The 25,879-nt window shown below is 60.7% G+C and overlaps 1 protein-coding gene across 1 annotated transcript in view; it reads right to left on the bottom strand.

Annotated features, from left to right (window-relative positions):
• LOC129041660 (SCO-spondin-like) overlaps nt 1–25,879 on the bottom strand; it is a 59,075-nt gene that overhangs the window by 23,158 nt on the left and 10,038 nt on the right. Inside the window, 46 exon segments of the mRNA XM_054497092.1 lie at nt 520–665; nt 879–1,010; nt 1,399–1,569; nt 1,758–1,804; nt 3,062–3,314; nt 3,991–4,155; nt 4,462–4,635; nt 5,891–5,982; nt 6,165–6,290; nt 6,374–6,503; nt 6,629–6,751; nt 6,852–7,031; nt 7,772–7,936; nt 8,021–8,191; nt 9,565–9,708; nt 9,992–10,104; nt 10,106–10,160; nt 11,863–11,920; nt 12,673–12,745; nt 13,270–13,420; nt 13,501–13,645; nt 14,328–14,455; nt 14,565–14,783; nt 15,096–15,200; nt 16,415–16,469; nt 16,572–16,725; nt 17,311–17,461; nt 17,559–17,741; nt 17,834–17,974; nt 18,071–18,223; nt 18,334–18,565; nt 18,647–18,738; nt 18,839–18,967; nt 19,522–19,758; nt 20,220–20,441; nt 20,646–20,879; nt 21,123–21,292; nt 21,384–21,477; nt 21,574–21,723; nt 22,075–22,184; nt 22,252–22,379; nt 22,481–22,677; nt 23,823–23,957; nt 24,308–24,564; nt 24,823–24,917; nt 25,032–25,221. Of these exon segments, the coding sequence (XP_054353067.1) occupies nt 520–665; nt 879–1,010; nt 1,399–1,569; nt 1,758–1,804; nt 3,062–3,314; nt 3,991–4,155; nt 4,462–4,635; nt 5,891–5,982; nt 6,165–6,290; nt 6,374–6,503; nt 6,629–6,751; nt 6,852–7,031; nt 7,772–7,936; nt 8,021–8,191; nt 9,565–9,708; nt 9,992–10,104; nt 10,106–10,160; nt 11,863–11,920; nt 12,673–12,745; nt 13,270–13,420; nt 13,501–13,645; nt 14,328–14,455; nt 14,565–14,783; nt 15,096–15,200; nt 16,415–16,469; nt 16,572–16,725; nt 17,311–17,461; nt 17,559–17,741; nt 17,834–17,974; nt 18,071–18,223; nt 18,334–18,565; nt 18,647–18,738; nt 18,839–18,967; nt 19,522–19,758; nt 20,220–20,441; nt 20,646–20,879; nt 21,123–21,292; nt 21,384–21,477; nt 21,574–21,723; nt 22,075–22,184; nt 22,252–22,379; nt 22,481–22,677; nt 23,823–23,957; nt 24,308–24,564; nt 24,823–24,917; nt 25,032–25,221 (6,775 nt within the window).

The raw sequence follows: 25,879 nt of genomic DNA, 5'->3' as shown, positions 1-25,879 counted from the left end.
GGAGCCCCCCATGGCTGACCCAGCCCACTCCACAATGTGCAAAGCTCACTCCCTGCCCGTCTGATGGTTCTAGCTTCATTTTAGGGACTCTGGGTCTGGTTTCCCCAGACTGGATGCTTCTTGAGGGCAGAGACTACTCCTTCCCCACAGAATAGCTCAGCCAGAGACTAAACATACTGTAGGTGCTCGATAAATAACTGGTGATAACATAGTAGACAGAGCACTAGAGCAGGGACAATTCACAAAGATCTTCTAGACCTATCACCATTTTTACCAGTGAGGAAACAGAGGTTAGGGGGAGAGGGATGAGACCTGCCCAAGATCCCCTGCTGGTTCCTGCCGGAGCTGAGTTGTGACCCATGAGTTTAGTACCCTTTCCTCAACCTTGCAGGGTCTCCCTGTCTCCAGCCCCATACCCTTTGTTCTTCGCTGTCCAGATCCTGCCTGTCCCTTCCCTGCCACCCCATGGTCCCCAGGCTGTACAGAGGCCTTGCTGGGGCCAGGCAGGGGGACACTCACCAGCAGAAGCATCCCAGAGGGGCAGTGGCAGCCAGGGTGGCAGGTCTGGTTAGTCCCTCTTGGGGCGCTGAGCTCTGCACAGGAGGCAGGGCCCTGGGCACAGTCCAGCCACTGCTTGCCCCTGGGACACATGCCAGGCACTGGCCCTGGGGACACAGAAATTGACAGCCCAGCCCCAGAGCACTCAGCTCTCCCCTGAGCTCCCAACCTGGGAGAGGCACCAGCTCTGGGTATGGGTGGGGTGCTCATGGGGACTGCACAAGGGCTGAGGGACAGGGCTGTGCTGGGGTGGCAGTCAGGGGGTTGACAGTGCCCTGGGTTGGTAAGGAGAACTGGAGGGTCCCCAGGGCAGGCCTCACCTGCGCAGGGCTGCAGGCCACAGGTGGAGAACTCCATGAGGCTGCGCAGGCCGCTGCCTCGGGTGCGGTTCCTGTAACCACCACCACAGGGCACGGAGCACAGAGACCAAGGGCCCCACTCCCCACCAGGACCTGGGGGTGGTACCCAGGTCACCACAGGCCCTGCCTCCCATACCCACCCCGCCTTCTCCTCCTCCCACCCAGACACCCCTGGGGACCCTCCACCACTTCACCTGCAGCGCCATAGCCCACTTAAGGTGCCTCACACCTGCTTGGGGGGCTCCAGGATTCGGCCTAGAACTGGGCTGGTCTCTAGGGAGAAGCTGGGGCTATTCTGAGGAGGGGCCCTGTTAGGGAATGCACCCTCAAGGAGTCTCTGGGGACCACCTCTTAGCGGCATCTCTTAACGAAGTCTCTCGCACTTCTCTGGAGGTTCAGCGTGGGGGGTGATGGGCGTCTTCTTGGCTTCTCTCTGGAAGGTTCTTTAAGGAGGTCTCAGGACCTCAGTCCTAGCTCTCACCTCGACATGGCCGCAGGCTGCAGAATTCAGCCTCCATGGTGGGGCCTTGGCACTCAGCACCCCCAAAGGCAGCTGGGGGTGCAGTGCCTGCCCAGAAGCGGCGCCAAATGCCCACGTTGCAGCTGCGGCTACAGAGACTCCACGGGGTCCAGGGACTCCAGCCACAGGCCACTGCCAGGGCTTGTTGGGGGTGGAGGGCAGAGGGCAGTGTGTGTGAAACCAGGTCAGTCTTCTCATACCCTAACTTCCCTGGGCACCACCGAGCTCCCAGGAGTTTATCTCAGGTGGGGCCTAAGTCCCCTATGGTCCCTGAGGACCCACCACTGCCCAATTCCCGTGTGCCCCAAGCATGGGGGTACCTGGGCAGCGCTCCGAGGTGCATGCCATCTCACCGGAGACGCAGGTGCTGCAGAGAGAGGAGGCAGTGAGGCTCTACCTGGCCATCACGGCCACAGTCAGCCCTTACCCCCGGGGAAGCAGCTGAGACCACTGCAGAAGACAAACCCGAGGGTCTGGGGTGTGAAGCTTGCTGCCCATGTCCCCTGCGAAGTTCGCGATGTGCCCTCAGTGAGCCCCACAATGCCCAGGCGCTGCGCTGTCCTTTGTCCCAAGGTCTCATCCATTTGTATTTATTGGGAAATGACCTTGAGGGCCAGGGCCAGGTAGGAGGGGTTTAGAGAGAGCTGGAGTTCTCCTAGGAGGGAGAACTGGGTACTTCTCCACACTTGCTGTTCTCTCCAATACATGTTTTAAAGCCTATTTATTAAATACTGGAGGTCCCAGAAAAAGATCGGAGAGACGAACAGTGAGAAAGAAAGCGCAGGAGGGAGGAAGAATAAAGGAGGAGGAAATCGAAGGAGAGGAAGGGTATATAAAGCAAGAAGCAAGAGGGAAACGAAGAATGGCCCGGGCGCAGTGGCTCACGCCTGTAATCCCAGCAATTTGGGAGGCTGAGACAGGTGGATCACTTGAAGTCAGGAGTTGGAGATCAGCCTGGCCAAATGGTGAAACCCCGTCTCTACTAAAAATACAAAAATTAGCCTGGCATGGTGGTAGGTGCCTGTTATCCCAGCTACTAGGGAGGCTGAGGCAGGAGAATTGCTTGAACCCGGGAAGTGGAGGTTGCAGTGAGCTGAGAGGCGGAGGTTGCAGTGAGCTGAGATCGCACCACTGCACTCCAGCCTGGGCGACAGAGCGAGACTCCATCTCAAAACAAACAAACAAACAAAAAAAGAATGAAGGAAATGAAGAAAAAGAAAAAAGAGGGAAATTGCTTGGAGCACCCTCTGCTGGCAGGTCCTGATGTCAGCTTTGGGTACTGGGCACTTGAACGTTTCTGAACAGAAATCAAGTGGATCCCAGGTATGAAATTATATTCAGGAAAGAGAACCAGAGAAAGCTGTGATGAGAGGTTAGACCCTCTCCCATCTCTAGTTCTATCATAAATCACTCCATCGATCTGAGACCCAATCTTCCCATAAGTCAAATGCGGATGACCACTCACTCTAGTATTCCCAGGACCCTGCCTGGCACCCGTGGCTGCTGTGTTGTGTTTGGGGAACGGAGCACCCCACCACGGGGTGTGCTTGTGAGAGGGAGCCCACGCCTGCCCACCTGTAGATCCCTGGCCCCTCTCCCACATTGCCCCCATGCTGTGACCCACCAGTTGTTGCAGGAGTCCAGGCGAGCCATTGCTCCTGATGCATAGAGCTGCCTATGCAGCTGGCAGGGGCACTGGCTGCGGGGCAGGCAGCTAGCATTGTGCAGGAACAGACCAGGGGGGCAGGTGCAGCCGGGGGTGCAGAAGCCCGTACACTCTATCCCGGGGCCCTGTGTCAGGCACAGCCGAGGGCAAGGGCCCCCCTCCTGGTGACACTGCTCTGCTGAGCGGAACGCCATGTCCTCTGGGCACTGGGCTGGATAGGAAGACAAAGCAGGTCTCAGCAGGGGCAGGAGGGACGGGAAGGGATGGGAAGGGAAGGGAGGCAGAGGGGCGGAAGGGAACCTGCAAGCAGGGCATGGGGCGGCAGCCTGCCGGGCAGGACTGTGCCAGAGAAGCCACCCCTCCTGCCCCTACCCTCACAGTTGTGCTCCAGTGTCTGGGATGGCACAAGGACACAGTCACGGCTTTGTTCTACTTTAATACAAATATTCTTGAGAACAGACCACGAGGACTCCAGTCATCTGGGACAGGAGGAACACTCAGAGGACAAGGGAGAGTAAGGAAGGGGCCAGGGGCTTCAAAGTGCGAGCTCTGCTCCCCCACGATTCTGGCCCTGAGTGTGTTCTGCCCTAAGGAAGGCCAGTCTGACTCCCTCGGGGAGCCCGTTCTCTGGGGAAGGAGGCCTGCCTCCACCAAAGAAGAGCAAAGGGCTGAGGGGCCACAGCTGCTGGGACCTGGTCCCCGGTGGCAGGTGGGAGAGGCAGGGAGCTAGAGGAGACACAGGAAATCCCAGGCTCCCTTAGCTCCAGGCATTACCTGGCATGGAGTCAGAGGGCAGTGATGGGCGAAGGTGAGGGTGGGGGAAAGGTCAAAATCCCCAGGAGCTGGGCCAGGGAGGCCCGCTGGAAAATAGGCAGGGAGTCTGGTACCTGTGCAGGGCTGCGTGTTGCAGTCCCTTGTCTGACTGTGGGGTCCTGGGCACATGGTGTCCCCTGGAGCCAAGCTGGAGCAGCTGCGCCCGCGTGTCTGGATGCCTCCATCACAGGGGGCTGAGCAAGTGGACCAGGGAGCCCACAGACCCCAGACGCTTGGCACTGCCAGGAAGAGCCCAATCCAGAGTCACAGATACCGGCACGGCAAAGACAGTCCAGGATAGGGCATCGTGGGGCTGGAGCTGCATAGCTTGCAGGGTCTTAACTGCAGCCCCCAGCCCCCACCTACATCTACCACTCAGGCTGGCTTCCTGCGCGATGACTGGGGTGGGAGAGACTTAAGGACAATAGCCAGGTTTGCTCCAACCCTTGGCCCCTCCCAGGTGTCTAGAACTGAATCAAGGGCATTCTTCTTTGCTCCTCATCCTACCCCAGTGTCCGAGCCACCCCTGGGCCCAAGGGGGATACCTGGGCATACAGGGGGGCTGCAGGGCTCCTCCTGGGTGGCCTCTCCTTGGCAGGATGAATCCCCAGGGCTGAGGCAGAGTCGGGAACGACTGCGCCAGCCGGGGCCCCCTCCAGGGGCAAGGCAGCTCTGGGAGCAGGAGGACCAGGAAGTCCAGGGCGTCCAGCCCAGCACCTCTGTGGAGGGGGGAACAGGACACACCATTTGTGCAAAGGCCTTTTCTGGCAGGGCTGGGGAGGGTCGGGGAGCCTGGGTTACGTCTGAGAAACTAGGTGGGCAGAAGAGGGCTCACAAGGAGGAGGGAGGCTGCTCTGGGCTCAGGGTGCAGCCTCTGCCCCTTCTCAGCTCACTTGCTGGGACCCCCACTTTCCAGCCCCACCTTTTTTCTGCTTTTTTGGGGGGTTGAGGACAGGATCTGTCAGCTGGAGTGCAGTGGCATGCTTATAGCTTGCTGCAGTCTCTACCTCCGAAGCTCATGTGATCTCCCATCTCAGCCTCCCGAGGAGCTGGGACCACAGGCATGCGCCACCACGAGCAGCTACATTTTTAATTTTTTTTTTTAAGAGATGGGGTCTCTCTATGTTGCCCAGGCTGGTCTTGAACTCCTGGCCTCAAGCAATCCTCCCACCTTGGCCTCCCAATGTGCTGGAATGATCGGCATGGGCCACTGCACCCGGCCTCCAGCCCCACTTCTCCCCCTCAGGAGCCAGACACGGAGCCTCCTGTGAACCTGGGCTCAACTACATTCCCACATCTCTCTCCTGGACTCAGACAGCACCTCAGCAGGACCACCACCAATCCTCATGTTTCCCCCAGATCAACGCTTCCTGATCCTTCTATGCCAGAAACTGATTAAGAGTCCCTGTGGACACTGTCAATGTCCCACCAGCCACTCTCCACTGGCCCCTCTTTCCCTCCTACTGCAAGAGCCTGGCCCAGACCCCCTGGATGCACCCTGCCTCTCCCCCCTCCCCTCCCCCACTCCTCTTTCTTCCCCATTGCCCACCTCGTCCCATTGCCCACCTCGTCCCATTGCCCTGCACACCAGTGAGGCTGCGCCTGCTCTGCAGAGACCTCCACTGGCACAGGCACCGTCTGAGAAGCACCCGGTGTGTGGAAAGAGGGAAACCGTCTGGCACCTTCATCTGGCCTCTAAATGTTGCTGCTGGCCTCCCTCAACCCACCAGCCTCACCTCTCCCGCCCAGCTCTGCAGTTGCCTGCTCCTGGCGCCCGGGTAGTCTGGGCGGGAGTCTCTGCCTCTCCCCATCAAAGCCCCTCCACCAAGGCCCGTTCAAGGGCTGCCTCTCAGACTGCGGAGGTGTTACCAATCCCCCACGTAGAGTGGTCAGTGGGTCCCATCCCGTGTGTTCTCAGGGTACAGAACTGGGAGGAGGAAGGGGGAGCTCCTGCACCCAGGCTCCCGGCTATACCTGTCCCACACTCTGTGTGGCAGCCCTGCAGTTCCTGCCGGTCACCTTCACACGGGGCACCCCCCCAGGCTGCCGCAGGGTTGGAGGGAGACCTGGGGAGAGAGGCAGCCCTGAGCACCCGCTCTGCTCTCTCCCTGCCCTCACTCCCACCTTCTTCATCCTTCATCCCCTGTCCGCCATCTTCCCACTATCGCCCCCTCAGGGCTGGCCTGGCTCCTCGCCTCCCTGGGCCCCACCACTCCTTCTCACACCTCCGACCACCCCTGTCGCACACCTGAACCTAGCCCTCACTCCGGAGCCACAGGAGCGGTCGCAGGGAGCCCAGGAAGACCAGGCTGACCAGCCGCAGGGCAGGGGGCAGCCCCCTGGTTGGCACAGCAACTCCCCCTTCTCACACATGCTGCAGGGGAGGGAGAGGCTGAGGAACCGGTCAGGGCTGGGGAGACCCCGGGACAGTGCCCTCCCTGGTGCGGCCGCCCTCACCATTGGCTGCAGTTGCCCAGGAGGAAGGACACCCCTGGCCACTTCAGCTCTTCGCCCACCAGGCAGGGGCACTCAGAGAGAGGCAGGCAGCGAGTGTCATGCAGAAGGAGCCCCGGGGGACAGCGGCATCCTGGGAGTATGTGGAAGAGGGCACTCAGCCCCAAGGGGCACGGCAGGGAGGAGAGGCTGGAGACTGGGGGCTGGTGGGCCTGTGTGGGCACCCCACAGTCCCTCTGCAGGCCAGGTCTGCCTCACCTTCCACACAATGCCCACTGCAGCTTCTGTTGGCCTTGGGATCCAGGCAGGAGGGTGGGCACGGGGGCACCAGACCCTTCTGGCACAGATCGGCACTCACATACACACGGCCCAGCTCGCAGTCTGGTGGGAGATGGGCACCAGGTGAGCCTAGGTGTTGGGAGGCCCAACCGCCCCATGACCACAGTGCTCCCTCCCTGTCCCCAGCCCAGCTCCCCCTTACCTGTGCCACCTGAGCAGGGCTGCAAGCCGCAGGGTGCCCTCTCTTGGGAGGCCCTGGGGCAGGGGGCACCGCCGTTCTTGGGTGGGGGGTCCACACAGCTTCTCCGGCGACTCTGATGGCCACCCCCGCAGGAGACGCTGCAGGGTCCCCAGGCCTCCCACGGGGCCCACGCCCCAGCCACTGTTGGGGAAGGCAGCATGTGGCTCCACCAGGAGGGTCCAGGAGACACAGGCTATGAGAGAGTGGCCACGGCCACGGCTCCCCTCCTCCCCCGGCCTGGGCAGCGGCCAGCGAGGCAGCCAAGGGCCCTGCCCTGGGCGTTCCACAGCTCCTCTTCTGTCCCAGGAAACCTCCCCTAGGTGGCAGGTGCCTGGAGAAAGGGCTCTAGGTGCCTCCCAGGACAAAAGCTCTGCTCCCTGGGAAGGGGCCGGGACTGCGGGGATCCTGGGGAGAGCTGCCCTGACGGCAGTTGTAGGACCACCACAGCCAGGGAGGAGCCAGGGTGGGGCTGAAAGATGCCCCGTGTGGGAAGCCCCTCTCTGCCATGCACAGAAGTGGGTGAGGGCCACTCCCTTGGATCGATGGAATCAAAGAGTGACAAGGCCTTCAGCATGGCACCCAGGGACAAGTGGCACAGCTGGCTGACACCTGAGGCCCGGCTCCAAACACCCCCACACGCCATCTCCCTTAATCCTTCCAGTGCCTTCTGAGGCAGGAATGACCATTATTTCCAGGCTATACACGAGAACCTGAGTCTCGGCTCAGGTAGGAAAGGAGGGCAGGGCTGGCCGGGAGGCTCTCAGATGGAAACCCACCCCAGGTTTCCCACCTGAAGGTTCCTGAGGAGACTGGGTGGGGGGTTCCCCACCTCCCTCTGGGAGCAGGGGCTTTGCCGAGGGAAGGCTGGGGTGCAGGGCTACCTGGGCAGGACTGCACGAAGCAGGACTGGCTTCAGAACCGGTCACGTGGGCAGCTGCCCCCTGGCAGAGGAGGCCGCAGCAGCTCCTGGCGCTGGAAGGTGAGGCCCAGGCCACAGCTGCGGCTGCAGCTGCTCCAGACAGACCAGGGGGCCAGCACGCAGTCCACTGCGGGGGCACGGGGGCCGGGGCTCAGAGGGGCTCATGCAGGAGGGGGCCCTCAGGGCTGCCCCTGCCCTGGCTGGCACATACCACAGCCATCCTCGTCCGAGCCATCCTGACAGTCAGGCCGCAGGTCACAGCGCTGCTCAGCAGACAGACACTCCCCGCTGCCACAGCTCAGCTGGCTCGGGGAACAGAGGGCCCTTGAGGCTGGAAGCCCAGACAGGGCCGTGGTAGGCACCATGAAGGGCACAGTGCTCGCTGCCCACAAGGCAGGGAGAGAAGGGAGCCACATAAGTAGATTCCTGGCTGAATGATACACTCAGCCCCTTCTCAGGCCAAGAGCCAAAGTGAGCTTGCTGACTGGAGCCCCCGGCCTCCCCCGCTTCCTCCTGATGCCTCCTGCATCCCACGCCCAGAGCAGGCTTCCTTCCACTACGTGTTGGTGAGATCATGGAGTCTTGGGTCTACACAGGCTCTCACACAGAGATTCTAGATGCTTAGGTACCTTCTTCCTGAATGCATACTCCCTGGGCTGGCCCTTCTTGTGACTGATTAACATTGGATTTCTTTGGCCATGATTGGAAGACTGAGCTTTGATCACAGTGATCTACTTTGCATGGATGGATGGATGAATAAATGAATGGATGGATATATAGGTGGGTAGATGGATAGATGGGTGGATAGATGGGTGGATGAATGGATGCATGGATGGGTGTATGCGTAGGTGAGTGAATGGATGGATGGGTGGATGGATGGATGGGTAGATGAGTGAGTAGGCGGATGCATGGGTAGCTGATGAATGGATGAATAGAGGAGTGGGTAGATGAATCGATGGGTGGATGGATGGGTGGCTGATAGATGAATGGATAGAGGGGTGGGTGGATGGATGGGTGGCTGATAGATGAATGGATAGAGGGATGGGTGGATAGATGAATGGATGGATGGGTGGACGGATGGGTGGGTGGATGGATGGATGGATGGGTGGCTGATGAATACATGGATAGAGGGATAGGTAGGTGGATTGAGATGGATGGGTGAATAGATGGATGGTTGGGTAGATAGATGCATGGTGGCTGGCTGGATGAGTGGATGGATTGATGGACAGATTTGTGAGTAGGCAGATGGATGATGGGTGGCTGATGAATACATGGATAGAGGGGTGGGGGTGGGGGGTGGGGGGGTGGGGGGATGAGGGGGTGGGTGAGTGGGTGGGTTAGTGGATGGGAGGGTGAGTAGACAGATGGATGGGTGGCTGATGAATACATGGATAGAGGGGTGGGGGGTGGGTGGGTGGGTGTGTGGGTGGGTGGATGGATGGGTGGGTGGGTGGATGGATGGATGGATAGAGGGGTAGGTAGACTGTTGGATGGGTGAGTGAGTAGATGAGTCTCTTCAAAGGTCAAACAGGTTTTATAAAATAGGCTGAGACCCAAGGCCTATCCTATTCCCGGTCTTGACCACCCCCAAAGACACACACACTCCTGTTTTTACCCATTTTCTCCATTCCCTGCTGCCCAAGCCTCTCCCAGATCCTTTCCAATATGAGCTACAAATGAGGGCAGACACTTTCCTACACTGAAGGATAAGTGCCACCCCCTACCCATAGGACAGCAGGCCCTCCAGCAGCTCACCACAGTGCCTCTCGTCGGAGCCGTCGAGGCAATCCTCCCTGCCATCACACACCTGCGCCTGTTCCACGCAGCCCAGCACCTCACAGGGCGTCTGGCCGGTGCCACACTGCACAGGTGGGAAGGGCCCTGGGGCGACGCTCTGGCCTGTGGGCACCACCACAGCCAGCTGACTGGTCACTTGGCCTGTCCTGTCCTTTCTCCTTTGTCACCTCCCTGAAGCCCCCAACCTCCCTCCTCTTGGCATCTGCTATGCCTCACTCTGCCTATCTTGGGATAATAGAAAAAGGGTAAAGTGGGCTAGGAAACTCGGGTCCTCCCCAAAATGACCTTGAGCTGTGTGACCTTGAACAAAGGGCCTCTGTCCCCCTCACAAGGAAGGTGGGCTTACAGAGCCTTTGCACACACGTAGAAGGGCTTGGCGTCTTACCAGCAGGGGTCGCTGGAGTCACAGGGTGTGGGGGCAGCACCGTCACAGCTGCCATACCTGGTGGCAGGGTCCTGGCCTCCATCTGGGATATGGGGGTGGTGGTCACCATCTGCAGATTCCCCATGGTGAGGCACCCCGGAGGCTGGGCCAGGACTCACGGGCCTTGTCTCTGTGGGTGTAGGTGGAGGGAGGTGAGGCTTGCCCAGCTCCCCTTCCCAGGAAAGGAAGGTGGGGGCCCTCAAGAGGGTATCCCAGGCTTCTTGGTGGTGCAGAGTAATCACAGGTGCCACGGACCAGGCTTGGGGCAGCAGGGGCTGGAGAGGAAGGAGGGTGAGGGCGCCAGGGCTGCTCTTTGATTCTGGCTCATCCTCCCCTGGGCCTCACCGTGCCACCTGCCTGGGCCTCAGCTTTTCCCCATCTGTGACACTGGGAGGCCTTATAGACAACTGTGGCCCCTCCCTATGAGTTCTGATGGAAGTTATTCAGAACCTGGCTGGGCTGTTTCTGTATCTTTTGTGAAAAGCAGACAAAGCATTTGATGCCTTCTGAGAGGCCTCGGATCAAAAACATCCAAGGAGCACAAGGACTTTGGCTGAAAGTAGAAGACTTGTTTTGATCTGAGATTTTTATTCTATTCCCAAGAAGAAACACATGGCAACTTCCCAGTTCAAACTCACCATAAAGTAAGATATTTAGGGAGACAAAGAACTGAGGTCATTTTAACACAGCAGCAGAGGGAGTAAACACTACCAGAGACCCAGGGTGAGTTCATTGTTTCTGCTGTAAACAAACAACAACAACAAACTGATTTTGGGCTTCCTGGCAGCTACAGTGAAAAGGGTTAAGAGTCTCATTTTCTGGCAAGAGATGCATTCAAAGACAGCCTTTTTTTTTTTTTTTTTTTTTTTTTTTATAGAATCAGACTGAGAATGAAATTAGAATGTATCCCATGGGTCTGCATGTGATGGATCTGAGGGGTGGCATCAATTGCTTTGTCTGCTTTTCACAAAAGACACAGAAACAGTCCGGCCAGGTTCTGAATAACTTCCATCAGAACTCACAGGGAGGGGTCACAGTTGTCTATAAGGCCTCCTAGTGTCACAGATGGGGAAAAGCTGAGGCCCAGGGGAGGATGAGCCAGAATGAAAGAGCAGACCTGGCACCCTCGCCCTCCTTCCTCTCCAGCCCCTGCTGCCCCAAGCCTCACCCAGGTCCTGCCCATAGGGGCTAGAAATGAGGGCAGGAACTCACCCACACCAAAAGCCCTCTTACCACCCCCCCATCCCCACAGGACAGCAGGCCCTCCAGGAGGCAGCTCTCTGCTGGCTAGCAGGCAGGTGAATAATCAGGTAGCTCCAGGGAGGCCAGTTCACAACCAGGCAGAGCCCCTTCCTTTCTTATATAGAAGTGTGCCAACTTGGTGACCACATCCAACTCCCGTGCCCACTTAAGACATCTGATGCCAGCAAACGCTTCAGAAAGGGGGGCCTGGCTCCATGGATGGTGAGCAGAGCGAGTGCAGGCTGGAGCCAAGTGGCCTCCCACCCCCATGGGGGAGACCTGTCCTGACCAGGCATCTGGGGAGGCAGCCACATTACAGGGCACAGGCTCAGTCCTGGGAGCTGGCCTGGAGCTACCCGCCCCGCCAACCTACAGCCACATACCTTGGAATCCCAGGGGGTGGGCAGAGGCAGGACCTGGCCATGTCCAAAGTGACCAGTGTCTCCTCCCTGAGCCAACCCCATGACTCTCTCGGTTGTGGGGAAGTCAGGGGTCAGGAGATTTGAACCCCTGAGATGTAACTGCCCCTGGCTCTGGAAGAACAGGTGGGACAAGGGTTTGGGGAGGAGGCCTGGAGTCTGTGCACACACCTGTCGGGGACGTGGGGGATTCCTGCCCGGGAGGCCAGTGCTCAGTCTCTGCCAGGCCCTGCAGAGGGAGAAGGCTCATCACCCTGCACAGCCCCAGGCCCTGAGGGCAGCTCCCATCCCCTGAGGATACAGCCTGGGCGCTCACAGTCCCAGCACTGCTTCCTGTCCATCTTCCTCCCCCGCAGCCCGGGACAGAGCTGAGGATGCAACTGCCCTTCCAGGCACCAGCCCACTGCCCTCAAGGAGCTCGGGGACCTCGTTCTCAGCAGCCCACCAGGGTGATCCATTTCAGCTCTTGCCCCTCAAACTCCCCTTCCCCCACCCAATGCACGTGTCCCCCCCTATCCCCTACCCCACCCACACACTCTGGGTTGCTGACCAGGCTATTCCAGGTGGCAAGGTGCTCCGCGCCTTCTCCACACTATAGACACCCCTCTCCAGCCCTCAAGTCTTGTCCAGGAGGCCCCTGGGGACCGGGGCACAGGGCTCTTTTCGGCTCTGAGCACCAGATGCCCTGGTGCCTGCCCCGTGGGCATAAGCTCCCTATCAGGGGTACAGGCTTCTCTTGTCCCCAAACCCCTCTGGGCCCTCGCTCTGCCTGCACGTCTCTGCATCTCTGTGTTGCCCCAGCCCCCAGCCCTCTGCCAGGCACCGGCAAGGCTCCTGAGAGCAGTACCAGGGAACACACAGGAGGAAATGCTGCGGAGAGGGGAGATGCCGCCAGCTGGTGCAGGAGCAGGGCTGGTGAGGCCATGAGGCGAGGTCCCTGTCCCCCCACTCCACCCTCTGGGCCCAAGGCTCCACACTCACCTCCCTGGGCCAGTGCGGCAGCTGCCCCGGCTGGGCGGAGGAGAGGGCCAGGGTCTTGGCTGTGGAATGGAATCTGGGGAGAAAAATAGCCAAAAGGGCTCCAGGGGCCCTCCCAGCACCAGTGCCCCCCTTCCAGGCAGGGGCGTCAGTGTGCTTTTGCCGGGCCTGGGGTCTTTGCTGGGGTGGGCTTTCAGGAAGGACTCTGCCCACTGAGGCTGGACAAAGGCGATGTTCCCAACCGTAGCTCCCAACTTGACCATGGGTTAGAATCACCTGAGGGGCTTGTAAGACTCACATTGCTGCGCCCCAACCCTGCAGGTCTGGGCGGGCCCGAGAACCTGCCCTTCTAACAAGCTCCAGGTGCTGCCGATGCTGCTGGTTCAGGGCCCACACCTGGAGAACCCCTGAATCAACTATGAGAAAGGCAGGGAATCCTAGAATCCAGGTGGGAAAGGGCCTTGAAGGCACCTGGCTGCAGCTCCTCAGCATGCAGGGTCTGGGCACCTTGGGGGTGAAGGCAGTGCCGGGCCCTCCCACATGGCTGTCCCCTTGAAGGCCAGGCCAAGGGCGTGAGCTGCACAGCCGGCCACAGTATACCTGCCAGTGCCCTCAGGCAGCAACACACAGCCCTCCTCATCCGAGCCATCCTCGCAGTCCAGAACACCGTCACACGGGCCCCCTCTCAGGACACACTCACCACTGGCACAGCGGAGTCCAACCCCTGGGCACAGAGGTGCCGGTGGGGACCCTGTGTGGAGGACGTATGGCTCAGGGCTCTTCCCACAGCCCCTCTCTCTCCTGCCCTGCCCACCCCCGTACAACCTGTACCTGGCTCGCAGCCCAGCAGCTCCACCTGCAGGGGGACATCGCTGTGGTGGACATCGGGGGGCCACACCCGGACAAACCTCGCCTGCACCATGCGGCCGAAAGTCCATACGGCAGGGTCCAGGTCGTCCCAGTCTCTGGGGAAAAGCTGCTGGGAGAGGATGCTGATGACAGCTTCACCTCTTTCTCAGGCTGACCTCATGACTTTGAGTGACCCCACTTTTTCCCCAGTTTTCACGGCCCCTCCCAGAGCCATGCCCCCCACCCTGGCAGTAGGCATTTGGGCTCTCAAGCCTGGAGGGGGCTGGTCCTGGACTGAGCTCCTCCCGCTAAGCTGGAGGTGCCTCTAGGGCAAAGGCCAGGTCCTGTTCACTGCTGTGTCCCCAGGGCCTGGCTCGGCACCTGGCACAGAGCAGGTGCTCCTGAAACAGTTGAGACTTAACACACAGCATGGACTGATTCCTACTGCTTCGTGCGGTTTGTCTCCTGAGTGGGAGGCTGTGCCCAGGCTGCTCTCCACGAAGACCTGCGTGGGTCTGGGCTCCCGGAGGCCCTCAGTGAACTCGGTGTCTCCCCACGCTCTCTCCCTTGCAGGCTTCACACACCTGCTGAGTCTGAGCCACTTGGATGGTTTCCAGCATCCATGTGACAGTGGCACCCAAGCCTCAGCTCCACAGAGCACAGTCCCTGCTACTCACCAGGTATTCAACAAGCATCGAATGCAGGCCATGCCCCTTGGGGAGACTGGAAGGCCCTTGGGGACAAAGACTATGGAACCCACAAAAGGGCATGGTGGGCCGCTGGCCCCATCGGCCTTGGGCAGGTGGTACCTTGGGCAGGGACAAGATGCCAGGCAGGATGTCATGATAGTCATGCCAGTGTAGACCATTGCTGCTGAACTGGAGTGAGAAGCTGGTGGCATATGCGTTGGAGGAGCCAGTCTCCGGCACGATGATGCCTGGGGAGGGAGGGGCCAGGCCAAGAGCAGAGGTCAGAGCTGAAGGAGCTACACCTGCCGCCCACCCATCATCACTGCCTCCCCCTCAAGCACTGCCCTCCTCACTGACCAGTGAGGTTCCGGGGCTGAAGCAGGTCCAGCTGCAGGTAATGGGGCCGAGTGTGCCACCTGGCATAAGCATCCCCTCCAGCCTGCCATCCCTGAGGGCCGGGCCCCTGGGTGGGAGTCCCCAGAAAGGCAGCCCGGGTGGGGTGTTCCAGCTGCTGGGACGATGCATGCAGACTCCCCTCAGCCAGTCCGGCCAGCCCCAGGGGAGAATAGCAGGGGTCTGGGTGCAGAAGAGAGAGACAGGCTGGAGTGGGGGAGGACACAGGGCGGCAGGAGCCTGCAGGGACACGGTTAGGAAGTCGCACGGGGAGCTAGGGGATGTGAAAGGCCCACATGGGTGACTTTAGCCCAGGAAGGGAAGAGTCAAGAGGGGCAACTTACGATAGGATGACTCCCAGATCCTTAGGATGACCATCCACAGTGTGCAGGGCAAGGAGGATGTCCCCGAGGGCCTGTTTCCCCTCCCAGGTTGGACAACCCCTGGGCAGCATGGCCCCTCTCAGCACTGCACTCCACAGCATATGGCCCTTACCTCCTGGCGGAGGCAGAATGTAAGTGGCCAAAGGGAATCTGATCTGGGGACTGGGAGCCGGAGCTGCGGCAGGAGTGGCCGTGGGCTGGACTGTCTGGTTCTCTCCTGTGGGAGGAGACTTCAGGGTCAGGAGACAGAGACCGAGAGGCTCACAGTTCTTGGCCGAGCATTCAGGCCTCTCCCCACTTCCTAGAGCACTTTCTCCCTGCTGACTTCCCAGGAACAATCCCCTAGCTGGGAAAGGTCCCTCCTCCTTCCCTTGGTGTGAATCGGGGGCTTTCACGTCCACTGAATATTTAGAGAACATAGAGTAAAACTGCCAGCCTGAAACTACTTTCAGCCCAGGACCCAGCAACTGCAGTTCCTAATCCAGGGGTGCTGACACCAAAAAGGCACCTTCATGGGCATTAGAAAGGGGCTGCCTCTGGATGAAAGCAGCTCTGTGGGCTGGAGTCTGGGTCCCAATCACCAGCTAACTTGTACAGTGAACAACCTGTGCAGCTGAGTATGCTGGCTCTGCTTTAACCTCAGCAACCCGTGGATGCACTTTTAGGATAAGAAAGCTGCAGCCTGACCAATGTGGCAAAACTCTGTCTCTACTAAAAATACAAAAATTAGCTGGGCATGGTGGTGCATGTCTAACCCCAGCTAGTCGGGAGGCTGAAGCATGAGAATCACTTGAAGCCAGGAGGCAGAGGTTGCAGTGAGCCGAGATCACACCACTGCACTCCAGCCTGGGCGTCAGAGTGAGACCCTGTCAGAAAGAAGAGAAGGGGAGGGGAGCGGAGGGGAGGGGAGGGGAGAGGAGAGAAGGGGAGGGGAGGGGAGGGGAGGGGAGGGGAGGGGAGGGGAGGGGAGGGGAGGGGAGGGGAGGGGAGGGAAGAAAACCTGGACCCATAAATGCATCCATTTCAAGCCTTTGTATTTTCCTGTTTCATTTATAACTCATTTTCAGGCAAAGATACTTTTGAAAAGTCCAACTTAACTCTGTCTTGCCTGTTCTAAGAGGAAAAGAAAAGCAACCAGAGGAAGCAGATCTGAGCAGAACGAGAGGAAAGAGAGCACCTCAAAGGTGGCACCATGGGGGAGGCAGAAAGCCCCCAAAGAACAGGAAGGCAGGGCGGATGGAGACGGAGGGCAGAAAGAAGCCTTCCCACCCCGAGGTCCCCTCCTTCCCTTGACATGCAGAACTCAGGCTTCCCGCCACCCTGAGGCTGGGGTATCCAGCCACCCCCGCTCAGTGCCCCTGGTTCCCTCTCAAAGACCCCGCCGATTGTCCTCCCCCCGGGACTTCCCTGTCATTCCCCAGGCACACTCACCAGGTAGGGCACAGTGGCAGCATGATTCTCCCGTCCCCTCCACCAAGACTCAGCCCTGCAGAGGCACAGAGGTCAGGCCGCCTGCCTATCTCCAACCCATTCCACCAGCCTCCACACCCCCTCCAGCTCTGCCCACCACACACTCCAGTGCCCTCACCTGGGGGCAGCTGCCGAGCGGGCAGTAGGGTGAGCAGCGTGCGGTGAGGTTGTGCAGACACTGGCACACCCTGCAGGGGTCCCCACGCCAGCGTTCCCCGACACGGTGGACCTGGCCCTGATGCTCACACCCCTCACAGGGCTCCGTCTGGCACCTGAGAAGGGAGGATGTCCCTGGCCTGGTGAAGTGGCTCGCTTGGGGTAAACAACTCTCCTGGTTCGCCTGGATTGAGGACATTCCCAGGACTTGGGACTTTCTGTGATAAAACTGAGGAAGTCCTGGGCAAACTGAGACATCTGGTCACCCTCTAAGCCCACTCTGCCCCTGCACCTGAGACATTGCAACTGGCCCAGAAGAAAGCCAGGGAAGCAATTTGTGCCAGCGCTGCAGCCAGCGCCGTGGGTCCCAGAGGGGGCTGGGGAGGCCGCTATGGCAAGAGCCCCCTGCAAGCCTCAGCCCAGGAATTCAAGCTGAGTTTGTGAAGCTGCATCTGCGGGCTCCGTCTACCTCTACCCACCTTCAAGACCTAGAGGGCATAAAACCAGAGAAGGGGAAGGCCAGGGGTCCCCAAAGAGGTTCTGGGACTCCTAGGGTTTAGACGGGTAGGGGCACAGGGCAGGGGTTCCGAATTGGGGATGTGTGGTGGATGGGGGAGGGGCACACAGGAAGCTTCCTAAGTGGGAGGTGGGGTGCGGGTCAAGGTCCCTGCAGGTCCCCCGGTGGGTGGGGAACAGAGCACCTGCGTGCCTTGCGGTGGATGCCACGGCACTGGCGACCTCGGCCAGAGGGGCGGGGGTTGTTGGGGCTCCGGAAGGACCACTGGATGCTCTGGCTTCCACAGGGGCCCAGGCACTCAGCCCAGGGTGACCAGGAGGACCAGCCACAGTCCACTAAGGGAGGGCCAACAGTCAGAGCCTGAAGGAGGTGGTGGATGCGCAGCTGGGCGGTCCAGGGAGAGGACTAGGGACCCTGAGGGAAGGGCCTCACCAGCACAGTCCGGGTTGAGTCGGCAGCGTCGGGGCCGTCCGTCTCGGCAGATGCAGAGCCGACAGTCGGCCTTGATGCGTTGCCCGGGCCAGTAGCGGGTGCCGTCCACCAGGCAGGGGCACTGCCAAGGCCACACACACCACCCCTTGCTGCCCAGCACCTGCCCTTCTGGGCACCAGCAGCCTAGAGGGGGCCCAGGGTGAGGCTTCCATGCAGAGGGCTGTTGCCACAGACCCACACCCTCGAGCCAGCGCCTGAGCCCAGAGTCCCCTTACCAGGGCTGCTGCAGGGCCGATCAGGTGGGCACATGACCTGGCCAGAGATGTCATCACAGGTCAGTGGGCAGGGGGCACAGGGCTGGAACATCAGCTCCCTAGAGCAGGTGGCATTGGGGCAGCCGTCCTGAGGGCAAGGCTCTGAGAGAAGCCGGAAGCAGAGGTCAGAGGTCAGGGAAGGGAGCTCTGCAGAGAGGACGGCCTCCCACCAGCAGCACCATCCTCTCTTCAACTCACTGGTCTGGCGGGTGATGTGCGGGCCTCCGGGCAGTGCAGCGCAGGTGCGGCCCCCATTCTGGGGTGGGTGGCACTGCCGTTGCCGCGTCATGGTGCCCCTGCACGGCTCAGAGCACACAGACCAGGGGGACCAGGCGCTCCATTCACCGTCCACTGTGAGGCAGGGGGACAGGGCAGGCAGTGGGGACCATGCAGGAGGGCTGAAGGCCTAGTGGCCTTCTTCTCCCTTCCTCTATCCAGGCCCCACCACCCCAGCCCCTCACCTGGGCAGGCTGCCGTGAAGCAGGCCTGAGACTGGTGCTCAGGCCCTGGGCAGTTCTGTAGCACCAGGAGGCCGAGTGGGGAGCAGCGGTGGCTCCGGCCCTGCCCCCCGGGCCCACATGTCCGGCTGCAGGGCCCCCATGGGCTCCAGGGGCCCCAGGCCCCACAACCCTGCTCTTCTGGGGAGGGGCCCACCTGTCCTGGCCCTCCACAGTCAGGCTGCCCGTCACACACCTGGGGAGGGAGTGGGGTCAGGGCTCCTGTGCTGGGAGGCAACATGGCACTGCCACCTCTACCACCCACTCCCACCCTCACCAGCTGGAAGCCTATGCAGGTGCCATTGGGGCAGGTGTATTCTGGGCAGGGAAGACCTGTCCCGTTGGGGCCTCCAAGGGCTGGCAGCCCCCCTGGGAAAGAAGAGGAGAGAAAACACAGTGAGCAGGGGGGTGCGAGCTGTGTCCCGGGCCCAGCCAGCGGGGCCTCCCTCAGGGAACAAAGCGTCCTCACCGCAGTCCAGCTCGTCCTCGCCCTGGGGACAGTCTGGGATCCCATCACAGAGCTGCTCAGGGGTCAGGCACACCCCCGGAGCCACACCACAGGGAAAGAGGCCAGGGCACGGAGGCAGCTGGGTGGAGCCTGCGGGCACCGTGAGATGTGTCCTGCTCCGCTCCTGTCCCCTCCTGCCCTCTCCCTGCAGAGGGGCAGGAAGGCGGGTGGGAGGCGGCCAGACAGGCCAGCCTGGGAGGAGCTGGGGCCTGTGGACAGCTCCCTATAGCGGGAGGTAGACAGGACCCGAAGGGCTGGCTTGCAGTGACACAAAGGGTCTGCTCAGGTCTGGTGGGGAAACGCTGAGGGCGGGACCCCTCCAAACAGACACACTCCCCATCCCCGCAGAGCCTCTGCCCACCCTCTTATCCCTTCTCGGCCAAGTGTGGGGAAAGACAAAGCCCCTTTCTTCTCTCCCCTGGGCCTACGTGGGAGGGTAAAAAATTTTCAAATAAAGTTTCCCGAAAAAGATCAAAGGAACGCAAACGTGGCCCAGCCTCGGATGCCCCCAAACCTAAATCGCTCTAGCTGCCGCGCCCACCTGTGCCTCAGGAGGCGAAGGTGGGGATGGTGCTCGGGAAGAGGTGGGCCTGCCAGCTTGGCCAGCGGGGGGCCGCGCACGGCCGGGGGCGCGGGAGCCTCACCGCAGGCGTGGGGGCCCTCGTCCGAGCCGTCGGGACACTGCCGCACGCCGTCGCACAGCTGCTCGGGGGACACGCAGTGACGGCCGCGGGCGCAGGGCGCGTGGTGCGGCGCGCAGGGCCCTCCGCAGCCGCGCTCGTCGCTGCCGTCGGCGCAGTCTTCCTCCTGGTCGCAGCGCCAGCCCCGCGGGGTGCACTCGCCGCTGCCGCACCGAAACTCGAAGGGGCCGCAGGGCGGCGCTGCGGGGAGCGTCCGCGCTGGATCCTCTGCCGGCGAGCGCCCTCCCACCCCCAACCGCGCCCAGGTCCGTCCTTCCACCTCCGCCGCCGCTCCCCTCCCTGCTCCAAGTCCCTTGGCCATTTCCTGGGCCTGGCCCTAACCCACCTGCAGCCCCTTCCCGAGAACAATCCCTCCTGCATTTTGCCGCCCTGTTGGTTTTCCCAAAGCTCTCCCCTGGGCCAAGAATTTCCATGAGACTCCCTGCAGCTGGGAGGGAGGCCTTGAATGCCAGGAAAGAGTGTAGACTCTTTCCAACGCCCTTCACTTCATTCATTCCAGCGTCTTCGGGTGTCTCCCACTGCGCCCTGCTCCTTCCCAACCCAGAGCAGCGCCACAAATGCCTCTCTCCGAGGCTTCCATGCCCCTCTCGCCCAGGCTTCTGGCCACCAGCTTTCCCACCTCTTTCCTCCAGGAGACTCACCAGGGCTGGCGCTGGCCAGGGGACTTGACTCCGTGTCCAAGGAGCCAGGGGAGGGGCCAGGCAAGGTGCCGGCAGGAGGCGTGGGCAGAGAAGGTAGGGGGCAGTGTCCGGGCCCCTCATTAGCTCCATCTGGGCAGTCCCAGACTCCGTCACACAGCTGGATGGACCCCAGGCAGGTGCCATCGACACAGGACACCTCCCCGGGGACGCAGGTCACCTGCCCTGCAGCCAGAAAAGAAGAGCTGGCCCTGGGGCACTGCCCTGTACTCTTACTGTTTGGGGTGCCCCAACTCCCACACCCTCAGGACCAACTTCATAGCAGGAACCTGGCAAAGGAGGGGGGAGGTGAAGTCGGGGCTCTTGAGGAGATGGGCCTTGCGGGAGGGAGTGCCGGATGGGCTGGCGTCCAGGGCAGGGACAACTCACCCAGACAGGACTCCTCGTCGGCAGCGTCCGGACAGTCAGGATGCCCATCGCAGAGCAGGGCCGGGGGCAGGCAGCGTCCATCGGCACAGGCCAGCAAGCCCTGGGGGCACGGGCAGCCCTGCTCATTCGTGCCATCTCCACAGTCATCCTGGCCGTCACAGAGCAGGGCCAGGGGCAGGCATTGGCCGGAGCTGCAAGTCATCTGCCCCTCCCCACAGCCTGGGGCGGCACAACCTAGCACGAGGCAAGCACGCAGGCTCAGGACGCTGCTGTAGGGGCCCAGAGAAGCCCTGAACCCCAGAGGGACCAGAACACCCTCCCTTCCCGTCATCCCTCCAAGCCACAGGTAGCCCCTGGCAATGGAAGCAGCAGCTAAAGAAGCCACTCCAGGACAGCTGCCTTGGCCCCAGGAAACTCAGTTACATGTGCAAGGACTGACCAACCCTGTCGCTTCCACACACGGGCAAAGACACTCACCCTCCTCATCAGAGCCATTGCCACAGTCGTCCTGGTTGTCACAAAGCCACCCATGGGGCACACAGTGCCCATTCTCTTGGCACAGGGCCTCTCCCTCTGCACAAGCAGGCACAAGCTCCTCACAGTGGCCACCGTCACCCCCACAATGCCATTGACCTTCCTGGCACGTGCTGAGCACACAGTGTCCTGGGATCAGCCACAGGCTGGGCTTGGCCCAGTGCTCCCTCAATAGGTCCCCCCCAAGGTGACCTCCCCACTCACCAGTTCCCGCAGTCCTTCTGCAGCACAGACCCCGGCGGGAAGGAGTTGCGGCCCCACTCACAGGGGCAGGAAGCTGGCTCCAAGCAGGCTCCTTCTGAGGTCACAGAGTGCAGGGCTCAGAGCAAAAGGGCACAGTGGCCCCTTCCCAGTCTCAGTGCCCCTCCCCTCTGCCCTTTGTCACTCTACACACCGTGCAGCAGAGTCCCCTCGGGGCAGAAGCAGCCCTCCACGCAGGCCACCACCTGGCAGTGCCACCCGGGCTCAGGATGCTGCTCATGGCAGGTGGGGGGACACGTGGGGCCACAGGCCTCATATATCTGTCCCCCTTCACACTGCAGGGCTGGGTGGAGAGGAGAGAGCCTTGGATCACTGAGGCACAAGGGCAAAAGGATGCAGCCACACCAGGCTGGCTGGCCAAGGTGACCACCATGGAGGGCAGGGGGTGTCTGGTGTAGACCTTGAGCAAGACCCCCCCTGGGCCGATGTGTACCATGTCAGCTCTACTCGGCAGCCGTTCTTGCATATATGGCTCATCTAGAAAAGTGTCTGGCACAGAGTAAGCACTCAATGCACAGCTTGCCCTTGAATGAATGAACGGCCATCTTGTGGGACAGGAGAAGCTCTTTCAAGAAGCGGAGCCTGTGGCAGTGGCAGGATTTAGCATTGGGAACTGAGGGCGGGGCACACTCACGGCAGAGCTCCTGGCTACGCCAGCGCACGTGGTGCCCATGCTGGGCACACTCATCTGCGTAGGTGGCAATGGCCGAACAGAGGCACTCACAGTCACCCCCTGAGTCGCAGCTGTGGGAGGAAGCATTCAGTCCCGGCACCCCCACCTCTACCCCACTCCAGGTTGGCCCCTCCTTACCCGCAGGCGTCATACAGGCACCACTCATAGTGCTGCTGCGGGGGGACCTCCGCGTGGCATGATGCGAAGAGCGGCTGCAGGAGCGCCCCGCAGCGGGCCCGAGCCCAGCCAGCCCGGTGTGTGTTCATCTGAAGGCAGAGGGTGGCGTCTCCAGCACAGTGGACCAGCGGACACCCTCCCCAGCCCTGCCTCTGGGAACCTCCCTTCCTGCTTTCCCGCCTGCACTCACTGTGCAGGGGTGTGGCAGGTCTCCTGGCTCAGGGCAGAGGGGGCTGAGGTGCCAGGAGTGGGCGGCCAGTTCAGCTGTGGGATCCGGGACACCCTGGCGGCTCCGCAGATCATTACTGGCATCTCCATCAAAGTCACCACACAGCCCAGCCACGCGACCACGGAACTGAGGGGACAGTTGCACCAGGACCCGAGTCCCTGGTGGCAGCATGGTTAAAAGTGACCCCACCAGCCCTTATCTGGGCCAGAAGACTCAGGGTCTGTTTTACCACCACCAGGTGCCACCCCCACCAGGGGGTATGGTTACCTCTTTTGTGGGGGGATGATTGGCGATGATAAATGAAGAGACCTACATTTGGGGGGCTCAAGGTGGGAAGTGGGAGCCTATTTTCCTAACTAACACCAAGCCAAGGGCTGAGGGGGAGGGAAATTCTCCATCAGGTCAGATTCCGGGAAACCAGACTCCGGGATGGACTGTGAGGCCCAGCAGCACCAGCCTCGGTGGCGGCAGGCTGGGAGGGTGGCCCAGCGGCTCAGAGCCAAGTCCATATAGGGGTTATCTGGGTTTCCCTCAGTTCCGCAGAAGCGGTTAGATATAACATATAAGCCAACTGCTTATATGGGTGATGGGAAGTTAGGAGATTTATTTTCATTTCGCCTTTCTAAAACTTGATATTTTCTCAATGTTTCCCTTGGTGTGGAAGGATTGCTTTCATAATGATGAAAAAGATAATTATGAAAACCTAATTTAAAAATTTTTTTTTTCTCGCTCTATTGCCCAGGCAGAGTGCAGTGGGGTGATCACGGCTCACTGCAGCCTTGACCTCCCAGGCTCAAGCAATCCTCCCATCTTAGCTCCCAGGTAGCTGAGATTTCAGATGCGCACCACCGCGCCCAGCTAATTTTTGTATTTTTTGTAGACAGGGAGTCTTGCCATGTTCAACCCAGGCTGGTCTCAAAGCCCTGGGCTCAAGGGATCTGCTCGCCTCAGCCTCCCAAAGTGCTGGGATTACAGTTGTGAGCCACTGCACCTGGCCAAAAACCTAATTTGGAAACTCGGACCTCCTGCATGGACTGGGAGGTAGGGGTGGCACTGGGCTGGGCACGGGGCAGGGCGAGTGCCAGCCAGGCAGGGAGGTAAGGTGAGAGCTCAGGGTCCTAGCCTGGCTGTCAGCCTAGCTCTCAGCCTGGAAATCTGCCCTGTGGAGGTGTCAGGGGCTCAGTGGAGGGAGACCAGGAGGAGGGAGGGTCAGGCGTTGGGAGAAAGAAGTTAGGGTGAGTCCAACCCTATGGTGCTAAGGCGGAGCACGGCTCCAATTGTTGAGGGAGGGCAGGGGCCTGACCTCCATCCCAGAGCAGGGTGAGGCCCAGGCGGGTCGAGAGCAGCAGGAAGAGGCCAGCACGATGCAGGCTCAGCCTGGGGCCTGTGTAGACCTTGGGGGGCATCACGCTCACCCCATTCACCGTCACTGCCCGGCCTGTAGAGGAAGAGAGGCATTCAGGCCCAGCCTGGAGGAAAGGGTCCTCCAGATCCTCATGAGGCTCTCTAGCTCCCCCGTCCAGCCCTTCTTTTGCTTCTCTACCTATGTGACCTTGGGCACGTCATTAGACTTCTCTGGGACTTAATTTCTGGGAGCCTTCTGGTATTATGAGTCCCAACCAAGAGGAGAGGCACCAACCCCATGGCATGGAGGGCAGCCAAGTCCAGTAAGGAGCCGGCCAGCAGTGAGCAAACACAGGGAACCCCGTCCCCGCCCACCTTGCACAGCTGGGAAGCCATACAGGTGTGCCCCTCCCTGGCAATGTCACCCTTCAATGTTGCAGCCACCTCTGAGCAGGTGCACAACAGTGCCCTCCAGTCGCACGGCCAGCGCTTTGGTGCAGGTGAGACCGCTGGCCCCACAGGGCAGGTTCTGGGCAGAGACTGTGAATAGGCCACTGGCCTCTCGCACCAGCAGATACTCGCAGGCCCCAGGAAAGGTGAAGGCCAGTCCGTCGAATGTCACATAGTGGGGGGCGCCTGAAGCCTGGCACCGCCCACTACACCGCTGGCCTGTGCAGTGCCACTGCCGGCCCCGGCACATGCTATGGGCAAGGTGGGGGAAAGAGAGTCACTGAGGACAGGGCCCTGGGGGCTGGATCCAGGGGAGGCAGCTGGTCCGGGTTCCAGGCAATTTCAGCAGCCCTCAGCGTGGAGGGGTCCTGCAGGGTTCCCCTGGCCCAGGCCAATCTGGATACCCCAGCCCCCACCGCCCCGACCCCTTCTGGTGGAGGAAAGGATGATGTGTGGGGAGCCATGGGCCACAAGGTCGAAGGGTTGGAGGTCACGGCAGCTGGGCATACCAAACGTTGCAGTCTTCCTGGATGGTGGCGTTGGGCAGGTACCACTGCCCACTGTGACGGCAGGGACAGAGGTCAGGAGGCACACAGCGCTCGTCCTGGGCAGAGGGCAGGGATAAAGGGCACCATGCAGGGTTGCGAGGGGACCAGGGCAGTGCCCTGGCTTAAGGAAGGCCATCCTGTTCCCCGACGCAGCTCCTTCTTGGACTCACCAGCAGCACCGTGCCTGGTGGACAGACACAGCCATCAGCACTGCCTGCAGGGCAGGAGTGATTGGCACTGGGACTGTCACAGGTGAGGAAACAGGCACCAGGGGCATAGACAAGCTCCCTGGGGCAGAATGCCTGCTGTGGAGGGCAGCGGCGAGCCGTGCAATTCCAGAGGCCCCTTTCCTGGCAGATGCTGCAGGAGGTTGAGAAGGAGTAAGAGGCAAGTCCGAGCTTCCAGGAACCTGGTCTGACCTGGTGAGAATCTCAGGAACCCAGACACTGGGTTCCCAGGTGTCCAGATCCCATCATGTTGAGTGAAAACCCAGCCCTGATGCTGGAGACCTGAGCATCTCAGCTCCCAACACCCAGTCACCAGCACAGGGAGTTGGGCTGTTTCCAGCACACTGACATGCCTGGAATAGACATTGTCACCCTTTCTGTCCCAGCTCCAATAGCGCCATCCTCCAGGCTCTGGAGCAGGACAGAGATATTGAACGACCCTACTCCCAGCCCTGGTAGGAGAGGGATTGCACTGAAGCCTGCATCCTCGGCCCCCACCTTCACCAAGCCCTGGATCCTGGCCCTGCCTGCACAGATCCATAACCCGCCTTCACTTCACTTCTCGTGAACAAGCTGTGTGACTCTGCAAGCTGTTTAGCCTATCTGAGCTCAGTTTCCTCATCTGCAAAATGGGAACAATTTTTCCGCTTCTTACTTTATGAGGTTATGGTAGGAAAGTAAACGAGATAAAATGATACACATGAAAGTGCTTTATGGACCCTAAAGTGCCCTACGACCGAGGGGAAGTGATCAGCACTCTGTCCCCCTCAGCGTGCATGCTGCCACCAACA

This window comes from Pongo pygmaeus, chromosome 6 (genome assembly GCF_028885625.2).
Source record: "Pongo pygmaeus isolate AG05252 chromosome 6, NHGRI_mPonPyg2-v2.0_pri, whole genome shotgun sequence".
Taxonomy (NCBI): Eukaryota; Metazoa; Chordata; class Mammalia; order Primates; family Hominidae; genus Pongo; species Pongo pygmaeus.
This window is presented reverse-complemented; position numbering and strand designations above follow the sequence as displayed.